Source organism: Paroedura picta, chromosome 2 (genome assembly GCF_049243985.1).
Source record: "Paroedura picta isolate Pp20150507F chromosome 2, Ppicta_v3.0, whole genome shotgun sequence".
NCBI classification, from domain to species: Eukaryota; Metazoa; Chordata; class Lepidosauria; order Squamata; family Gekkonidae; genus Paroedura; species Paroedura picta.
The window spans coordinates 110,778,208-110,796,089 of NC_135370.1; the positions used below are offsets into that span (position 1 = coordinate 110,778,208).

Here is a 17,882-nt window from a genome sequence, read left to right on the forward strand (position 1 = left end):
ATTGTGTTATGGAGCAGATGGTCATAGAACCTACCAAGAATGGTGATCTTGGACGTGGTCCTGAGTAAAATTCAAGACTTGGTGAAAGACATAAATGTGATAGGAACAGTTGAGGATATTGGCCATGATGCTATTAAGTTTAGCATTTATGTAAATAGAGAGTTGCCCCAAAGAGCAATGTAATCACATTTAATTTAATAAGGGGCAACTTTTCTAAAATGAGGGGAATTGTGAAGAAGAAACTGAAAAGAAAGGTAAGGAAGGTCAAATCCCTTTAGGAAGCTTATGGACAATTAAACAGTAAAAGGTAAGAAAGATTCCTATAAGTCTAAGTGTGAGGTATATAAAAGGGGGCACAGGCTTTGACAAATACAATGCAATTCAATGATCACATAGGCAAAAAGAGACTATGAGGAACATACTATAAGAAACCTAAACAGCAGAAATAAAAATGTCTTCAAATACATTAGAAGCACAAAACCAGCCAAGGAGGTAGTGACCAAGGAGTGAAATATTTAATAAGGGATAATAGGGAAATGGCAGAGAAGGTGAATGCATTTTTCACCTCTTCACTGTAGAATATGGGAAGTGATTTCAGGAGGAGTGTTGAAAGTCCTGAATCAGATTAAGATGATGAGAGAGGTGATGGGCAAATTTAAAGCTGAGACATCCCCAGGCTCAAATGACATACATCCAAGAGTTCTGAAAGAGCTCAAATGTAAAATCGTGGACTCCTGAAAAAAAAATGCAACCTATCACTAAAATCTACCTCCACTCCCATGGACTGGAAGTTAGCTAATGCACTCCTGCCTTTTAAAAAGGTTCTAAAGGAGATCTGGGAAATTACAGCCAGTCAGTCTAAAGTTCCCAAAACATAAGTTGGAATTCGTTAAAGACATAATTAGTAGGCACATTGAATCATAGAGTTGGAAGGGATCTCATGGGTCATCTAGTCCAACCCCCTGCACTATGCAGGACACTAACATCCCAACTGCTCATCTACTGTAACCTGCCACTCCTTTGCCTTCACAGAATCAGCCTCTCCATCAGATGGCTATCTAGCCTCTGTTTAAAAATTTCCAAAGATGGAGAACCCACCACTTCCCGAGGAAGCCTGTTCCACTGAGAAACCATTCTAACCGTCAGGAACTTCTTCCAGATGTTTAGATGGAATTTCTTTTGAATTAATTTCATCCCATTCATTCTGGTCTGTCCCTCTGGGGCAAGAGAGAACAATTCTGTTCCATCCTCCATATGGCACCTTTTTAAATACTTGAAGATGGTTATCAGATCCCCTCTCAGTCGTCTCCTCTCTAGGCTAAACAGACCAAGCTCCCCGAACCTTTCTTCATACGTCCTGGTCTCCAAACCCCTCACCATCTTTGTTGCCTTCCTCTGGACACGTTCCAGTTTGTCAATATCCCTCTTCAACTGGGGTGCCCAAAACGGAATGCAGTACTCCAAGTGTGGCCGAACCAGAACAGAGTACAGCAGTAGCATCACCTCCCGTGATCTGGACACGATACTCTGTTTGATACAGCCCAAAATCCCATTTGCCTTTTTATCCACTGAGTCACACTGCTGACTCATGTTCAATGTACGGTCTACTAAGACTTCTAAATCCTTTTTGCACATGCTACTGCCAAGACAAGTCTCCCCCATCTTATATAGGTGTATTTGGTTTTTCCTACCTAAACGCAGAACTTTACATTTGTCCCTATTGAACTTCATTTTATTCAGTTTAGCCCACTTCTCGAGCCTATCAAGATCATCCTGTATTCTGTTGCTGTCTTCAGTTGTGTTTACTACCCCTCCCAGTTTAGTATCATATGCAAATTAAAAAAGTATCCCCTCTAATCCCTCATCCAAATCATTTATAAATACGTTGAACAACACAGCTTCCAGGACAGATCCTGGGATAGGCTGCCTAAGGAGGTGGTGCGCTCCCCCCTCACTGGCAGTCTTCAAGCAAAGGTTGGATACACACTTTTTCTTGGATGCTTTAGGACAGTGGTCCCCAACCCCCAGTCCGGGGACCGGGATCGGTCCGTGGATCAGTTGGTACTGGGCTGCGGCTCCTCCTCGTCTTCCCTGGCTGCTGCTTCAGGGGCTGCCCTGCCACTCTGCTGCCGGCTCACCTTTGGTGCTCTCCAGTGGCCGCCATGGCTGGAGCTCCCCCTTGGAGTGGCACTGCGCAGCTGCTGCTGGTAGCACCCCCCAGCGGGCGGTGGGAAGTCAGGGGCGCCGGTGGGAAAGCAAGTGGATCAGGGGCTCAGGTGGCACCAGTGACTTCCCTTGGCAAAAGACTACCCCACCCCATGGGCCTCAGTAAAATTGTCAAGCACTGGTGATAAAAATGTTGGGGACCACTGCTTTAGGATACTTTGGGCTGATCCTGCGTTGAGCAGGGGGTTGGACTAGATGGCCTGTATGGCCCCTTCCAACTCTATGCTTCTATGATTCTATCCTTGGGGTACTCCACTTGTCACTCTTTTCCAAGAAGATGCTGAACTATTAACAAGTACCCTCTGGGTATGATTTGTCAACCAGTTATTGATTCACCTGACAGAATTAGGATCCATACTGCATTTTACTAACTTATCAACAAGAATATCATGTGGAACCTTATCAAAAGCTTTACTGAAATCCAGATACTATGTCCATGGCATTCCCCTGATCACTTTCTGATCACAAGGTAGTCACTTTCTCAAAAAAACAAACAAAAAGGATAAGGTTGGTCTGACATGACTGGTTCTTGGGAAACCCATGCTGAGTCTTAGAAATCACAGCCCTCAGTTCCAGCTGATCAAGGACTGTTTGATTATTTGTTCCAAAATTTTGCCAGCTACAGATATCAAGCTGATGGGCTGATAATTATCCGGATCCTCCTTTTTCCCTTTCTTGAAGATGGGGACAACATTTGCCCGCCTCCAATTGTCTGGCACCTCACCTGTTCTCCAAGAAGTGTCAAAAATAATGGACAGAGGTTCAGAGATGACATCTACAAGTTCTTTTAGTACCCTTGGATGCAGTTCATCTGGCCCAGAAGACTTTGTTTCATTTAAAAACACTAGGTGTTCGTGAACTGCTACAACAGTGACCCTAGGCCACCATTCCCATCCTCCATGTTGTGTTATGTTTTTGCCACATTGATCACTATTTCCCTCAGAAGAGAAGCCTGAGGAGAAATAGGAGTTAAGAAGTTCAGCCCTCTCTTCATCATCTGTTATAATTTCACTTTCTTGTCCTCGCAGTGGTTCTATGGTGTCCCTATTCTTTTTCTTGCTTGAAATATAACTAAAGAAGCCTTTTTGTTATGTTTAGCATTTCTTGATAGCCTAAGCTCATATTGAGCTTTAGCTGTTCTAACACTCCCTAAAATTATTGGTTATTTGTTTATACCCATCCTTGGTAATAAGGCCTTCCTTCCATTTCCTAAATGACTCTTTTATTCCTCAAATCTTTTGACAACTGCTTATGGAGCCAACTTGGCTTCTTGAGGCTCCTTCCATCTTTTCTTCTCAAGGGAACTGTTTATGATTGAGCCTTCAGTATTTCACTTTTAAGAAACTCCCAGCACTCTTGGACTCCCATCTCTTTAAGTCTTTCTGACCACGCGACTCTATGCAACATACCTTTAAGTCTGTGAAAATCAGCTTTCCTGAAGTCCAGTCTATACGTATGAGTACATAAAGGTTTTCTCTTTCCCACAATTGTAAAGTGACCAGAAATCTGGGGCCACAAGTTGTTCTACTGATTCTCCCTTGCATTGAGAATCCACTATACAAGACCAGGACAATTCTGAATGTTGCAGGCATAGAAGCATATTTTTATGCATTTAGGAAAGGGCTATGCTAAATCTGTCTTCCTGATATATTCATTTACTCCATGTGGACAGCTTTATAGAACAGAGAGACAAAGTAATTAAATCTGCAAGTCCCCACCTACAGTTTGTAATTCTACCACCTCATCCTGTAACATGTAGAACAGTGGTCCCCAACCCGCGGGCTGCGGCCCGGCGCCAGGCCGCAAAGGCCTCGGCGCCGGGCTGTGGCTCCTTCTCCCCTCCCCCCCAAAGTGAGAAGCTCGCCAGGCCACGAGCAAATCGGCCGCCAAAGCGGCCGATTAGCTCGCGGCCCGGCAAGCTTCTCGCTTCGGGAGGGGAGGGAAGAGAAGCTCGCCGAGCTGCAAGCTAATCAGCCGCTTTAGCGGCCGATTTGCTCGCGGCCCGGTGGGGCCGGGAGGGGAAGCCGCGGCCGCCGGCATGGCGGTGGCGCAAACGCGCATGCGCGGACTGCCGCGCATGCGCGTTTGTGCCCCTGCCGGGCGCAAACGCACATGCGCGGCAGTCCGCGCATGCACTTTTGCGCTGGGGCTGCTGCGCGTGCGCGGGCCCCTGGGCCGCCCTCTCCGCCCACTACGCCGCAGCGGTCCGCAGCAAGCGGAAGATTGCGGACCGCTGATGTGGAACACTTACCATGTCTGTGTTCCATTTGCTAAGAACAGTCAATCAACCATTCTACCAGTAGAAGCCAGACCTGGTTCAAGCCGTTTTATTGCCCCAGCAAAATATACCCATTCCTATCCAGCAGTGGTTTGAGCTGATCAGATAGTAGGGGCACAAGTCCAGGAGGTAATGTCGTCACCAATAGGTGCAAGGTGCAACACTAATAGATTGAATTGTTTGAAAGTCCACCAAAAACTTATTGCAATATTTGCTTTGTTTCCAAATACATATGTGGAGCATAAATGGAGGCAAAGGGGCACTAATATAAAGCAGCAAAACTATATCCAATGTAAGATCCCCAGAAAGATCTTGTATCCCAGAATGCTTCAGTTTTAGCCAACTACAGCTTTCTCTCTCTATGCTTTAGTTTCAATGTTCTCACAACTGCCTATTGTTGTTTCACCTGTCTTTGCCCTTTCCTTAGCTGGATGGGTTTTCTTTGGATTTCTCATAAAAGTTTTTTCCATAGCTGAGAATATCAGTCAATAGGCCTCAGTGAAGAATCAGCTGACCACCTGTAACCAGCAATCACTTTGTTTAGAGCTGAGTATTTTGTGTACATATTCTGTTGGACAGCCAGCCAGACTCCCCCACAGATACATTTGACAATTGTTTGGAAGCAGTGGCTGGATGGCTCAGGCAGAATCATCTGAAACTCAACCCCTCCAAGACGGAGGTCCTGTGGTTGGATGGGAAGGGGCAGGAGCAGGCAGCATGCTTACCATGCCTGGATGGTGTGCGGTTAACACCGGCACCGTCTGCCGGGAATTTGGGTGTGATCTTCAATGCCTCCCTTTCCAGGGAGGCTCAGATAGCCCGGATGGTGTTTTTCCATCTGCACTAAGCACGGCTACTAGTGCCCTACCTGTCCCCAGACCACTGGGCTACAGTGATTCATGCAACGGTCACTTCCAGACTAGACTACTGAAACTAGCATGCTCCAACATTCCAGTAACTTCTTGAGCAGTATTTCATTTTATATACACACCCGTTTGTTTTGTCTCGTCAAACTGGTTTTGAAACTTTGACAGATACTGGTTATAAGCTGAGATAACACAGTGATGAGCAAACGATACCAGAGTCTCAGTTGTCTGGGGAAAAAGGGAGCCAGACTAACAATGTTAACTCCTCTTCTTAAAAAAGCTTTGCCAACTGTTTGCAGCTTATGGGTGGGTGGTCAGCTAATCTTAAAGCTATCCCTACTAATACTGTGAAGCTGGCAGGGGTTACAGAACTCTTCAGTTTGCTCCTCAATTAGGATATAAAGACCTACTACCTGGGACGGGAGAGGTTGCTTAATACCTTGGCTTACAGGCTGCCAACTTTCCTATTTTTGTCTTGTCATAATTATCCTTTGTGTTTCATAGCTGATTTTTGTCTCTGTTGCGTGGATTTTTTTTTGCAGGTATAGTATTTTTCTCCCATCTTAAATTTTGTAGTAATAGGAGTGTAAGCAACATATATTTGATGTATTAGGATCTGAGTAGTTATACTCTTATTTTTCATTTTGGTTGTCTGTGCTTTTAAAATGTGTAAACTGCTCTGAGTTTTGTATTCACTGAGAAAAGCAGTAAATAAATACAAAGCCACTAGCTCAGGCAGAACTGTAATGTCTACCTGTCTCACTGTTGCAAATGGTTAAATTTGGTTTTATGCCCAATGCTCACAATTCTTTCCTTTCCTTAAAGACACACCTATTTTGGCCACAGCCTTAAGCCTAACCACACACAGTCAGGGGGAAAACATAGAGGCTCACTCCAGTTACAAAAGTTAATTGCCAGTCACTTGGCAATACATGACTTCTTATAATAGAAAAGAACAGCTCAGGTTAATATTTGTGAGCCCATTCTTCTCAAGTAGTGGGGTAATCTATCTCCCTTCTCACTGATTTTGTAACATTAGATAACTAGATGAGCCAGTGTACTTATCTTCCCTGTATTGCAGAAACACCAGCGTTCTGAAAAGGGAACTGAAAAGAGAAATGACAGTGGCCTCTCATTTCTGGGGTTAATACAGCATTCAGTTTAGTACCCCCCCCTCCAAATCACAGTATCAAGTAACCATCATAGACTTTAAATATGCCAGTAAGGCAGGGTTGCCACGTGCTACTGTGCTGTCGATGGTGTGTCTCTGTGTGTGTGCTCTCCCCACATTTACCTAAACCCAAAAGTGCGTCCAGTGTGTTGACATCACTCAGAAGGGACTTCAGCACATCAGGAGAGACACTCTGGTTTTTGGGGAAACTCTATTGTAAGAAAATGGATCCAAACCATAGAGTTTTGCCCAAAACCCAGAGCTTCACCCCCTGCAAGCCAATGTCACTTCTTGGTGATGTCAGTATGCTGGGATGTTCTTCCTGTTCCTGGTGAGTGGAAGGGGGAGGTTCAGCGGAGAGGATCGCTGTGAAAGCAGCTGTTTTGGGGATATATCTGCATAACTGAGAAGAGGGCAATTGGGTATGAAGACTAACTTGATCTTTAAATATGCTGGTTTTTGTTCAAATACCATGCTTCTATTCAACTTTTATTATTTCCATTCAGACAACAACTAAGACATGTAAGCAAATGTAGCACAGGGTCTAGCGGATGCAGCACTCTCTTAAGCATAGGGTGCATTTTCAGATCTGTGGAAAACAAAAGATGTATACTTATTTTCATATGCATATCAGATAATATAATTTTACATGCCAGCTACATTCTAAATAATGTAACTTGTTAAAGCAGTAGAATAAACTGAGGCTTCATTAAGGAAACACTACATAAATTGAATATATTTCAAATTTCCTCCCCCGCCCCCCACCCCCTGAACAAAACATGTTTCCTCCATTGCCTCAAAACTTTGGGACATTTCATCTCTTGTACATATCTGTGTACTATTGCCCTGACAGTAGTTCTAAGAACTTAGTGAACAACAGCAAAGTACAAACACAAGGCTGTGCTCCGGCTAAGATAAGGAAACCAAGGCCAAACCCACTGGGCTAAAGCTAAAAAGGCTGTAGCTCCTACAAGCTTTGTAGGAGGTCCATCAAATTCAAGAGATCAGGACTGAAAGATCTTCAGTTTATCTGAAATCAGGGCCCATCCTGGAGAAAGTTTCTGCATGCATATGTGCAGTGTGTCACACTATAATGATTCTGGTGATTAGTCACCTCATGGGCCATTCCATCTCCCCAACAAAGACAAGATCTCATCTATATGCTCTAATAATACACCTACATGGGCAGCGACTCACATACCTTAATTTATACTGTAGTATATAATCACAAGTGCAGGCAAGCTCAATAGAGAACCAAGTATTTTTCAACACATTGAGCTCTCCCCATCCTTGAACTGAAAATTAGTTCAGATTGCCCAACCCTGTATTTGCATATAGTCAAGGGAGAACAATGTTCCCTACCTATAGCCATACAATACTAGCATACCCAATATGGGGTATGACGTTTAAATAAGTACTATAGTGACATAATCTGGTTTCTGTTGAATTCTTTATTCCTAACAGTGTCAACTAAGATTTCCATCTCTCCCCTTCTTTGAGAAGGTTCCTGCGGACAACAGTCTGAAATTCAACAGATAAAGCATCTCCCATTATACACTGTTGTGGCTCTGACTTTGTAGAACAATCTAACTGAGGAGGTCTAGGAGGCTCCCATACTTCAGTTATTCTGCAAAATCTGTGAAATGTTCAGGATGATGTTTTTACAAATCTACAAGGGCTCCAATTTACGGCACTATTTATTTATTTGTTCATAATAAATAAATATCCTATCACATGCATAGTGCAGCCAGGAGATTCAATGATTGTCTGGCAGCCAGGCAAGAGATGTTCAGAGGTGGTTTGCTATTGCCTGCTTCCGTATCATGACCCCTACTGTTTCTTGGAGCAATTCCATACACATTTGTGGAGGTCTCCCATCCAAACACCAGTCAGGGCTCAGCCCTGCTTACCTTCTGAGATCAGATGGGATTGGCCTGGCCGGGGTTATCCAAGTCAGCACCTACTGTATTGTTTACTGTTTTTGTGTTTACTGCACTGTTGTCTAATTTCTGTATGCCCCGTCTTTGTTTTTATTGGATTTTCTAACTTTCCCAGTCCTATTACATTCATTATGTACTGTTTCAATTACATTACTAAATTCTGTAATCCACCTTGATTCTCAGAGAGAAGGGTGGACTGGAAGGAAAGTAAGCAAATAAATAATGAAGAACAAAACTTCTCCTGAAGTTTGGCAGGTGCAACAAGTGCAGGAACTCTAGCAGGCATAGATTAGCAATTTAACTTAATTATATAAGGCAGTTCAAACAGATATAAACACATCCACTCTTTGGATAGTTACATCAGTTCATCTGGCCATTGACAATCAGCCCGGAGGGCAAAGAACAGAAAAAATCTGCCTGTATAAGTCAACACGGAGTTTGAAACTGAGCAACAGAACATAGGCTTCGCAACATGTTTTAAAGACAACTCTAATTATCTATTCATGAACAACTCCTTGCTCAGAGGAAAGCAAGACAAGAGGTATGTGACAAGCAGCATGGAGCCCTTATTTATTTATTTATTATATATTTATATACCGCCCTCCCGAGGGCTCAGGGCTGTTTACAGAAAACAGGAAAAGATACAGATAACATGTGGTAACAGGTAATAACAGTAATAACATGATCATAACAATAACATTATAAAATTGAAATTGCAAGAGCCTCAGTTCAACTCTGACCCAGTGGGTTAGGCCGATTAGTGTCAAGTCATAGTGAGGGAGGGCTTGGGGGCCAATTGGAAGTGGGGCACACAGAACTACATGCCACAGATAAGCTGAACCTTCCGCTACCTAGTTAGCAGAACACGACAGACAAGGAGGCTGACCTACTGCCAACAGCAAGTTATCCAGCCAATGGGCAATTCACAACACTTATATCATAATGCCCTCATTAGCCCTCCATAGGGATAGACTGCAAGTCAGATGTTATCAATCATTCAATGCTCTGATTCCGAGCATGGCCCGTACTTTTCCCACGGTAAGCAGAAACAATCAAAGAGACTGTTAACTCGTTCCACCCTGGAGCTTTGCCTTCGCATTGCTATTCATCCTAGCCGCACATTCCGAGCCTTCCGGCACTCGCCCTGACTCCAACAAGAGGCTTCGCCTGAGCGGATGGTGAACGGGGAGGTCGCAAGCCCTCTTGCCCCCAGGGGCCTCCACGCGCATCAATGGGCAGGGCACAGCCAATGACGCTGGCCCTTCAGGGCTCCATCCCACCCCCCCAAACCATTCTTACACAGAATCAGCCAGTTGCCCAACAGGGAGAGCATCTCCAAAGCAACGACAGGGCAGCCTAGTAGCTTGCCGGCCTTTTCCTTTTCGAAAAGCAGTTTCGAAATGGCTTTTCTAAGACACCTGCGGTGGAAAGTGGGCGCTGCAGTCCGTGCTATGCTGAGCCCACCTCCCAAAGCGGTCCTTTTCTCCAGGGGAAAAGATCTCTCTAGCCTGGGGATCAGCTGCAATTACAGGAGATATCTCCAGCTTCCACCTGGAGGTTGACAACCCTATTAAATTGCTGATTTCGCTTTCATCCTCCTCTGCAGAATGAAGATAAACAAAGTCTGTTTTCTGTATAATTTCCCCCCCCCCAACCCCTTGACACCATCCTCGGATTTGAATACATCTTACTCCATCGAGCATTTAAAGTTTTTTTTTTTGGGGGGGGGGGGTTTGAAAGAGAAGCTATGCATGTTCAACTAATAATTTCCCGAGTAATTACTTTTCTTACACACACAAGGGAAAGAAAGCAACTTCGAATTGCCTCGAAAAGGCGAACCTAAACGGCGCTCCAAGCAGGCTCTATATAAGCACCCCTTTCTTTCTCGACCTAAAAGGGAGGAAAGGACGGAGACTCTGACTGCAACGGAGGCCACGCTTTCACTGGTTGCTTCCTATACGCAGAGGTTCTGAAACCTGTGGGTCACTAGCCGCCAGCCCCATGTGCACCATCGAGGGGCTACTACTGGCTCGTTAACAATCATCCAGCGACCTGCCAGTTCCTCCACCACGGATACAGGTAGACAAACACAGATAACATCCACGGAACCAGGCTGCCCCCGCCCCTTACCTGCGCTGATGGGTCTCAGTTGCGTCCGGTCGGTAATCCCTTTGTTACATTTCAAACACCGGCAGAAAAACAACACTTTCGCCCCAGCCGCCGGTCTGCTCTTTTCCTCTCATCTTTGCTCCGCCCCCCCGCACGACTGGCTACAATCGCCGCCCAATCGACTGCCGAGTTTGTCACCATCATCCTTGCTTCACCGGGGGATTGGTGCAGCAGCCTGAAGCCATCCGCTGAGCCGATCTCAGTCGCCGTGGCAACCGCCGCCCGGAGCCTGTGGTGGAGAAATTGAGGAAGAGATTGGGTGTCTACTGAATTTAGGGCAGTCGGACTCAGGCGGAGAATCGGGGCTTTGTCGTTTTTTAAAAACGCATTTGCACAATCGAATATAAAACTTCGGGTCTTTGTATATAGGGATTTTTATTAAAAAAAAACAATATAGACCTTTCTATGTTTTAAAAGTGATTTAGAATTTTATTAAATCATTTGGGGGGGGGGTGCATAACATAAGGCTCTTTCTATGTCGTTCTGAGTTTCCTATCCTTTAGCTCTGGTTGTCTTCTGTTAGGGATATAAACATTGGAATATGTAGGGTGCATGATTCAGAAGCATATGAAGAATGTCCTGCAGGGGCCTTAGAAGAAGATGTGTATTTAGCAAAGTTAGCTTAGGAACATCTCAATGTTTTTCAAGTAATCTCCAGTGTCTGGCGGTATGGAGATTTCCTGCTTTGAGCATACATCCTCCCTGCTTGCCTCCAGATTAGACACAACCAAAATATGGAATTAATGATCTATCCATCCATCCATCTATCCTAACAGTGGCCCACTCCACCAGGAACCTGGGAGTGATACTTGATGCCTCCCTCTCAATGGAGACTCAGATCACGATGGTAGCGCGGCTGGCATTTTACCACCTCCGCCAAGCCAAACTACTAGCACCCTACTTGGCCCCAGAACACCTAGCCACAGTGATCCATGCAACGGTCACCTCTAGACTGGACTTCTGTAATTCGCTCTACACTGGCCTGTCCTTATCCTTGATCTGGAAACTACAATTAGTCCAGAATGCAGCTTGGAGGTCCAACATCCAGCCCATCCTCCAGCAGCTGCGCTGGCTCCTGACTGAATTCCGGATCAGGCTTAAGGTTTGGGTTATCATCTTCAAGGCCATATGCAGTCTGAGCTCAGTATACCTGAGGGATCGCCTCTCTGCCTACACCCCTCAAAGAGCCTTGCACTCTACCACCTCCAACCTCCTAGTGGTCCCTGGCCCCAAGGAACCTCGTTTGATCTCAACAAGGGCCAGAGCTTTCTCCATTCTGGCCCCCACCTGGTGGAACGAGCTCCCAGAGGAGATCAGGGCCCTGATACAACTAAGGCAGTTCCACAGGGCCTGCAAAAGGGAGCTCCTCCACCAGGCATTCGGTTGAGGTGAATCTAATCCATCACTTCTAATTGGCCCCCCAAGCCTCCCCTCCTACCATGACTATTAACGAATCCACCCAACGATTTTATGTTGTTTACTATGCTGTGATTTGCCACTTTTATCTGTGAGACATACTTTGTGATGAGAGGGGCCTCTGGCTTTATTTGGTGGAGTTGTTTCATTGGACATGCCTGAGAGCTTGGTGAAAGAGCTCTATTTTGCAGGCCTTACAGAACTATTTTAGTTCTGGTAGGGCCCTGATCTCTTCTGGAAGCTCATTCTACCAGGTGGGGGCCAGGACAGAGAAAGCTCTGGCCTGGTTGAGTCCAGACAAACCTCTTGGGCCAGGGATCACCAGCTTGTTGGTGTTTGCAGAGCGTAGTGCTCTTTGGGAGGCATAGGTAGACAGGCAATCCCTCAGGTACTCCGGGCCCAGCCTGTGTATGGCCTTGAAGGTGATTACCAGAACCTTAAGCCTGATCTGGTTTTCAGCTGGTAGCCACTGCAGCTTGAACTTGATCTGGAAGCTAACCAGTAACCAATGAAGCTACCGCAGCATTGGCTGAACTTTGGCCCTCCAAGATGACCTAGTGAGGACCCTTGCAGCCGCATTTAGTACCAGTTGCAATTCCCGGGTCAGGGACAAGGGAATGCCCATGTAGAGCGAGTTACAGAAGTCTAGTTTGGAAGTGACCGTGTTCCAAGGACAGGTACTAGTAGCCTTGCTTGGCGTAGATGGAAAAATGCTGTTTGGGCTACCTTCGTGATCTGAGCCTCCATAGACAGGGAGGCATCAAAGATCACCTCCAAATTCCTGGCTACTGGCACAAGTGTAAGTTGCACCCCATCTAGTCAGGGGAAAGGCGTTTCCTGGTCCTGTCCTCTTCTACCCAGGCACAGGACCTCCATCTTGGATTTATGATTGGTTGACCACAGTCTCTGAGGGTACCTTACCAGTGCAAGGGTAATGCTTCTAAAAACATTACAGAGAGATATGATTCACTATAATGGTTGGTGCTGACTTGGATCAGGAAAAAAAATTTCAAATCACTACTCAGCCATTAGCTGAATGTAGCAGGATTGTAGTGAGAATAAGAATGCAGTGCGTGTCCTTGGGAAGCAGAGTAAAAATGTATGCACATTACCTTAGCTTCTTGGGGACAATAATCTGTGATAGAAAAAGATTGAAACCACACATTCTAAAATGGAGAAATGGAAAAAGCTAAATGGTCATGATTCTCTATGGAACATACAGCAGTATCAGACTGGCAGTTATTTTGTTTCAATACCAGATTCCTTCCTAGTACAGTTATGCACTAATCGTTCTTATTATAGTAGTGATGATTGCTGCCCATAGGAGACACTACCCAGGGCTTGGCTGCAGTGGTTTTGGAGCATTGCTTCTACATTCTTGGAGGAAGAAGCAATGCTCTTCAAGTGTGGGAAAATGTGCTTGCATGTATTATCCTATAACTGCAACTAAGAGATGGGTGAGGTGCAGAGATGTTGTTATGCCTTTGCTGTGAAGGTAAAATGCTTAAACATACAAAAAATGCTTAAACATACAGGGCGGTTCATGGTAATTATGGGATGTTGGATACTCTGGTGCCAATATGTTTGAACGAAGAAATTGGCTGTGTACTTTGCTGATTTTGGGAATAGTGTGCAAGTTGATGCAATTTTCTGCTCACAGGTGCTGCTGATTACTTCTGTATCATGTCCACATCCCCACATTTTTCATTCTTTCAGGGGGTGGATTACTATGATGATGATGATTCTTTTTTAGTCCTGCCTGAAAACTCCATTGAAACTCTGAGCATTTTTGATTGGGCTTAAGAATATTAATATTGTACCATTTCTCCCAATTAGCTACATGCCCTTTTGCCTAAAATAATTAGTACACTTACCAGTGTACTATTTGCAGTTGCTGAGTAATATCTTTAATATGTATTTTAAATCCATGGGCAAAGGTAATATTTTGTTTATTTATTTGATTTCTATACCGCCCTTCCATATGGCTAAGGGCGGTTTACATACATCGTAGGGGGATACATGGAACGAGTCAACATACAACATAGTCAATATACAGCAATAACAATCCAACAGTGGTTCTAAACAACACAACTTCAGTGATCCCAACTATAACAATAACAACTTTACATCTTGATGAGTTGCCCACGATGTATCACAGGAAAATCTGATACCACTAACTGCATAGGTGAACATCTTGGTGTAAGGTAGCTCTCCTAGTCCCATGTATTTAAAAAACCTGAAATTTTATTTCTTATCAGACAAAAATTATTTAATTATTTCCTTCATTTCTGGTCCATTCTGTGCATGATCAGTTTTATGTTATTGTTAAATTAATGCTCAGTTTGACTTATACCACTGAAGAAGGCTGGGTGCCAAAATGTGTTTGGTATTGGCTCTTGCATATGGAGACAGTATATACTTTTAAACCTGTATTTATGAAAATGGACAGTTGTCTTTATATGAGGTACTTATCTGTACTATGTACATAGTTATATTTTACCTTCTTGTTCCAGCCTTTTTGATTACCTTCTCACTTTTGGGTATACTCTGGAATGTATTCCAGCTGAGTATGTAGTGTTGCCCCCTGTTAAAATTCTCATACTAGATGATAGTGAGAAAATTACATAAATGGCTTCCAACACCCCTTTAAAGTACTCCACTGTTATTTCCACACTGCAGATGAGTGGTGGTGGTGGTGGTGGGTTAGAACAACTGCACCATATTGTTAATTACACATTTCACATAAAGACTAAAATTAATTGAGTGGCTTATAATATATTCTTAAAAAATGCTTTAAAGAATGGTCACCTACTCAATATTTATTTGGGAAAAAACATTCCAGAGCTAAGTTTCCACTACACACGGTATGTACATGTTATCAAGATGGAGAAGCAGAACAATTACACAACAGGGTATCCAGGTTTTCCCAATGAACTCACTTCATTCATAGCGTCCACGAGTCTGGTCATCACCTGAAATAATCACACAGTCCTGCTGAACAAAAACATTTCCGCAAGATAGCCCACCACCAAATAACACACAAACACACACCTCGGGCGCTCAACAGAATGCAGGCGCCCTTAAGTGCTGCATCCACTTCGACGCAGGCATAACCGCGTCCCTATCACGCTGCGGGTAAAACGGGGCCCCCGAACAACACAGGAAGCCGCGTCTCTTTCCCGTGTTTGTGCTAGGAGGGTAGAACGGCGCGACTCTATCTCTCGGCCCTCCAAGGGGAAACTCCGCTATGCTTTGCGTGGAAAGCTGGTACTGAATCGCCGACGCCTTTCCTTGTCTGCGGCTGGTAGACCGGAAGTGTCGTGCGTAAGGCTTTTCCTTCTAGGGTCACCCACGGACTCTCTGTGGAGGAGGAAGTGGTCTCTGAAGGCACGGAACTTGAGGGCGGTCTCGCCGCTTTGGTTGTCCCCTGAATTTGGAGGAGGAGGAGGAGGGAGGAGGGAGGAGGAGGAGGAGGGTCCTCCACTGGGAAGAGGGAGGTGAAGTCGCGTCTAGGAGGCGGCATGGGAAGGACAGTGACGGTGGCCACCTGCGCCCTGAATCAGTGGGCACTGGATTTTGATGGAAACTTGGGAAGGATTTTAAAAAGTAAGCCATATGATTGCTGTTTAAAAGTTAGGCAGGCACTGCATTGTCCTCTGGGTCCTTTCTTTGCAGCCTGGAAGTGAGGAAAGATTCTCCATAACCTGACTAGTAAGAGGGTGATGCTAAAGCTAGTAGGTTTCTTTTCCCCAATAACGCCTGGGTTCAGGGGGGTGTCCTTCGTAGCGGCTCATTTTATCTTCTCCACGAGCCCATGAGCCTGACGAGGTTTATTTTTATTATACTTTATTTAAATCTTGTCTCTTACACCAATGGGGCCCCAAAGCAGCTTCTTCTTCCCATTTTATCCTCACAACAATCCTGTGAGATGTGAAGAAGAGTTGGTTCTTATATGCCGCTTTTCTCTACTGGAAGGAGTCTCAAAGCAGCTTACAGTCGCCTTCCCTTTCCTCTCCCCACAACAGACACTCTGTGAGGGAGGTGAGGCTGAGAGCCCTGATATCACTACTGGGGCAGAACTTCTGTATCAGTATTGTGATATGCCCAGCTGGCTGCATGTGGGGGTAGGGGGTGCAGAATCAAACCCAACTCACCAGATTAGAAGTACGTACTCCTAACCACTACGCCAAGCTGGCCCAAGGTCACACAGTGGTCTTTGTGATGGTGAGCAGAAATTGTTGGCCACATTTACTGGAAACTGAAGATCTATTTTGAACTCTCCTGCCTTTAACTAGATAATTTAGGTATGCTTGATTATGTCTTTAACTGATTGGTTTAACCATGTTGTCACCCATCTTGAGCTACACAGGAATGGCAGGTTATAACGGTGTGTATGTGTGTATACCCACATCCTTCTTTGACACTTAAGACACTATGCCTCACTGATTCTTAGCTAGCTTACTATGTTTATGGATCTTTTAATGGGGATCACAAAAATATGACATGCACCATTCCAGCCTACCATTTAATTTTGCATAATATGTATTTCAACTAATTTGTTTGAATGTCCCTAAGAACTTTGTGCTAGGACCATAGATGATTGCACATGTAGTATGGATGATAAGGCTTAAATGGACATATAAAGTCGATTAGCTAGTTGGAATTTCTTCCATTTCTTTTTTTTTTACTTTGTGTTGGTATCAATATGTTGGCAGGTTGATATGAGTAACTGTTGTTCTGAATTATTCTGATCAGGCCTGATTAAAGAATTCTGAATTTAAGGACCCAGTAATACTATGTCTATATAATAAATGTATTATCAAATATGGGGAAATACATGTATTTCTATGTGTTAAAAAGATAGGTCCAATATAGTAGCCTCATATCAGAATAAAATGATACAAATTGTGTCAAATATAGACCTAATGCAACCTTAATCATATGCATTTTGGTCAAATGGCCTTCAGTGATCAAGCATAGTCATTACACAATGGTCCCAGACATTCCAATAGTAATACAATAATTTCTAGCACTTGGACCAGTTTAAAATTGATGTAAAGAAAAAGGAAGGGGGAAAAAGCTTTTTCATTAATAATTGGTGTTATGAACATTAAAAGTGTGTTCTAAAGCTATATTTTAGATTACACAGAGATATTATCTGTGACGCAAAGCAAAGATATTTTCAGAGGCCTTGTATAGTTGAACTTCGACCTTGGTTGAATACGTATGTTAGAAATTGTATTCTAAAAGTAGAGCTCCAAGCTCCCAACCTACACCTGAGAGCAAGTATTGGATTTTCACTTTGAACATTTTATCTCCACAGGGCCTTAATGAGGAAGTAGATTGGTTATGTGTTTGACATAATACTGTATTTATAGCATCTGTTTACTGTATTATGTATTATTGATCATATTTATTTATACATTTTTACCTCTTCCCTTCCCCCTATCTTTCCATTTATGGACAGAGAGTGGATTGTAAGCTAAACATGAGCAGGAAGTGTGATGCAGCGGTAAAAAAGGCAAATGCCATTTTGGGCTGTATCAACAGGGGCATCACATCAAAATCACAAGATGTCATAGTCCCATTGTATACGGCACTGGTCACACCACACCTGGAGTACTGTGTGCAGTTCTTGAGGCCTCACTTCAAGAAGGACGTGGATAAAATTGAAAGGGTACAGAGGAGAGCGACGAGGATGATCTGGGGCCAAGGGACCAAGCCCTACGACGACTTGGGAATGTTCAGCCTGGAGAAAAGGAGGTTGAGAGGGGACACGATAGCTCTCTTTAAGTATTTGAAAGGTTGTCACTTGG

The 17,882-nt window shown here is 44.2% G+C and overlaps 2 protein-coding genes across 12 annotated transcripts in view; one reads left to right on the plus strand and one right to left on the minus strand.

Annotated features, from left to right (window-relative positions):
• DHCR7 (7-dehydrocholesterol reductase) overlaps positions 1 to 15,254 on the minus strand; it is a 29,974-nt gene extending 14,720 nt beyond the window's left edge. For 2 of the 3 annotated variants that reach the window (XM_077322076.1, XM_077322073.1), the window contains exons 1-2: positions 15,006 to 15,197; positions 10,612 to 10,879 (exon numbers count right to left, since the gene is read on the minus strand). The gene's annotated coding sequence lies outside the window, so the exon portion shown is untranslated. Of the gene's footprint in view, positions 1 to 10,611; positions 10,880 to 15,005 lie in introns of all 3 variants that reach the window. The other variant, XM_077322075.1, reaches the window with a different exon arrangement.
• Position 15,255: 1 nt separating this feature from the next.
• The window catches only part of NADSYN1 (NAD synthetase 1), a 40,866-nt gene continuing 38,239 nt past the window's right edge, over positions 15,256 to 17,882 (plus strand). For 4 of the 9 annotated variants that reach the window (XM_077322064.1, XM_077322070.1, XM_077322068.1 and 1 more), the window contains exon 1: positions 15,417 to 15,672. In XM_077322064.1, the coding sequence (XP_077178179.1) occupies positions 15,588 to 15,672 (85 nt within the window). In that variant the 5' untranslated portion in view covers positions 15,417 to 15,587. Of the gene's footprint in view, positions 15,391 to 15,415; positions 15,673 to 17,882 lie in introns of those variants that run through there. The other 5 variants (XR_013228358.1, XM_077322065.1, XM_077322069.1 and 2 more) reach the window with 3 other exon arrangements.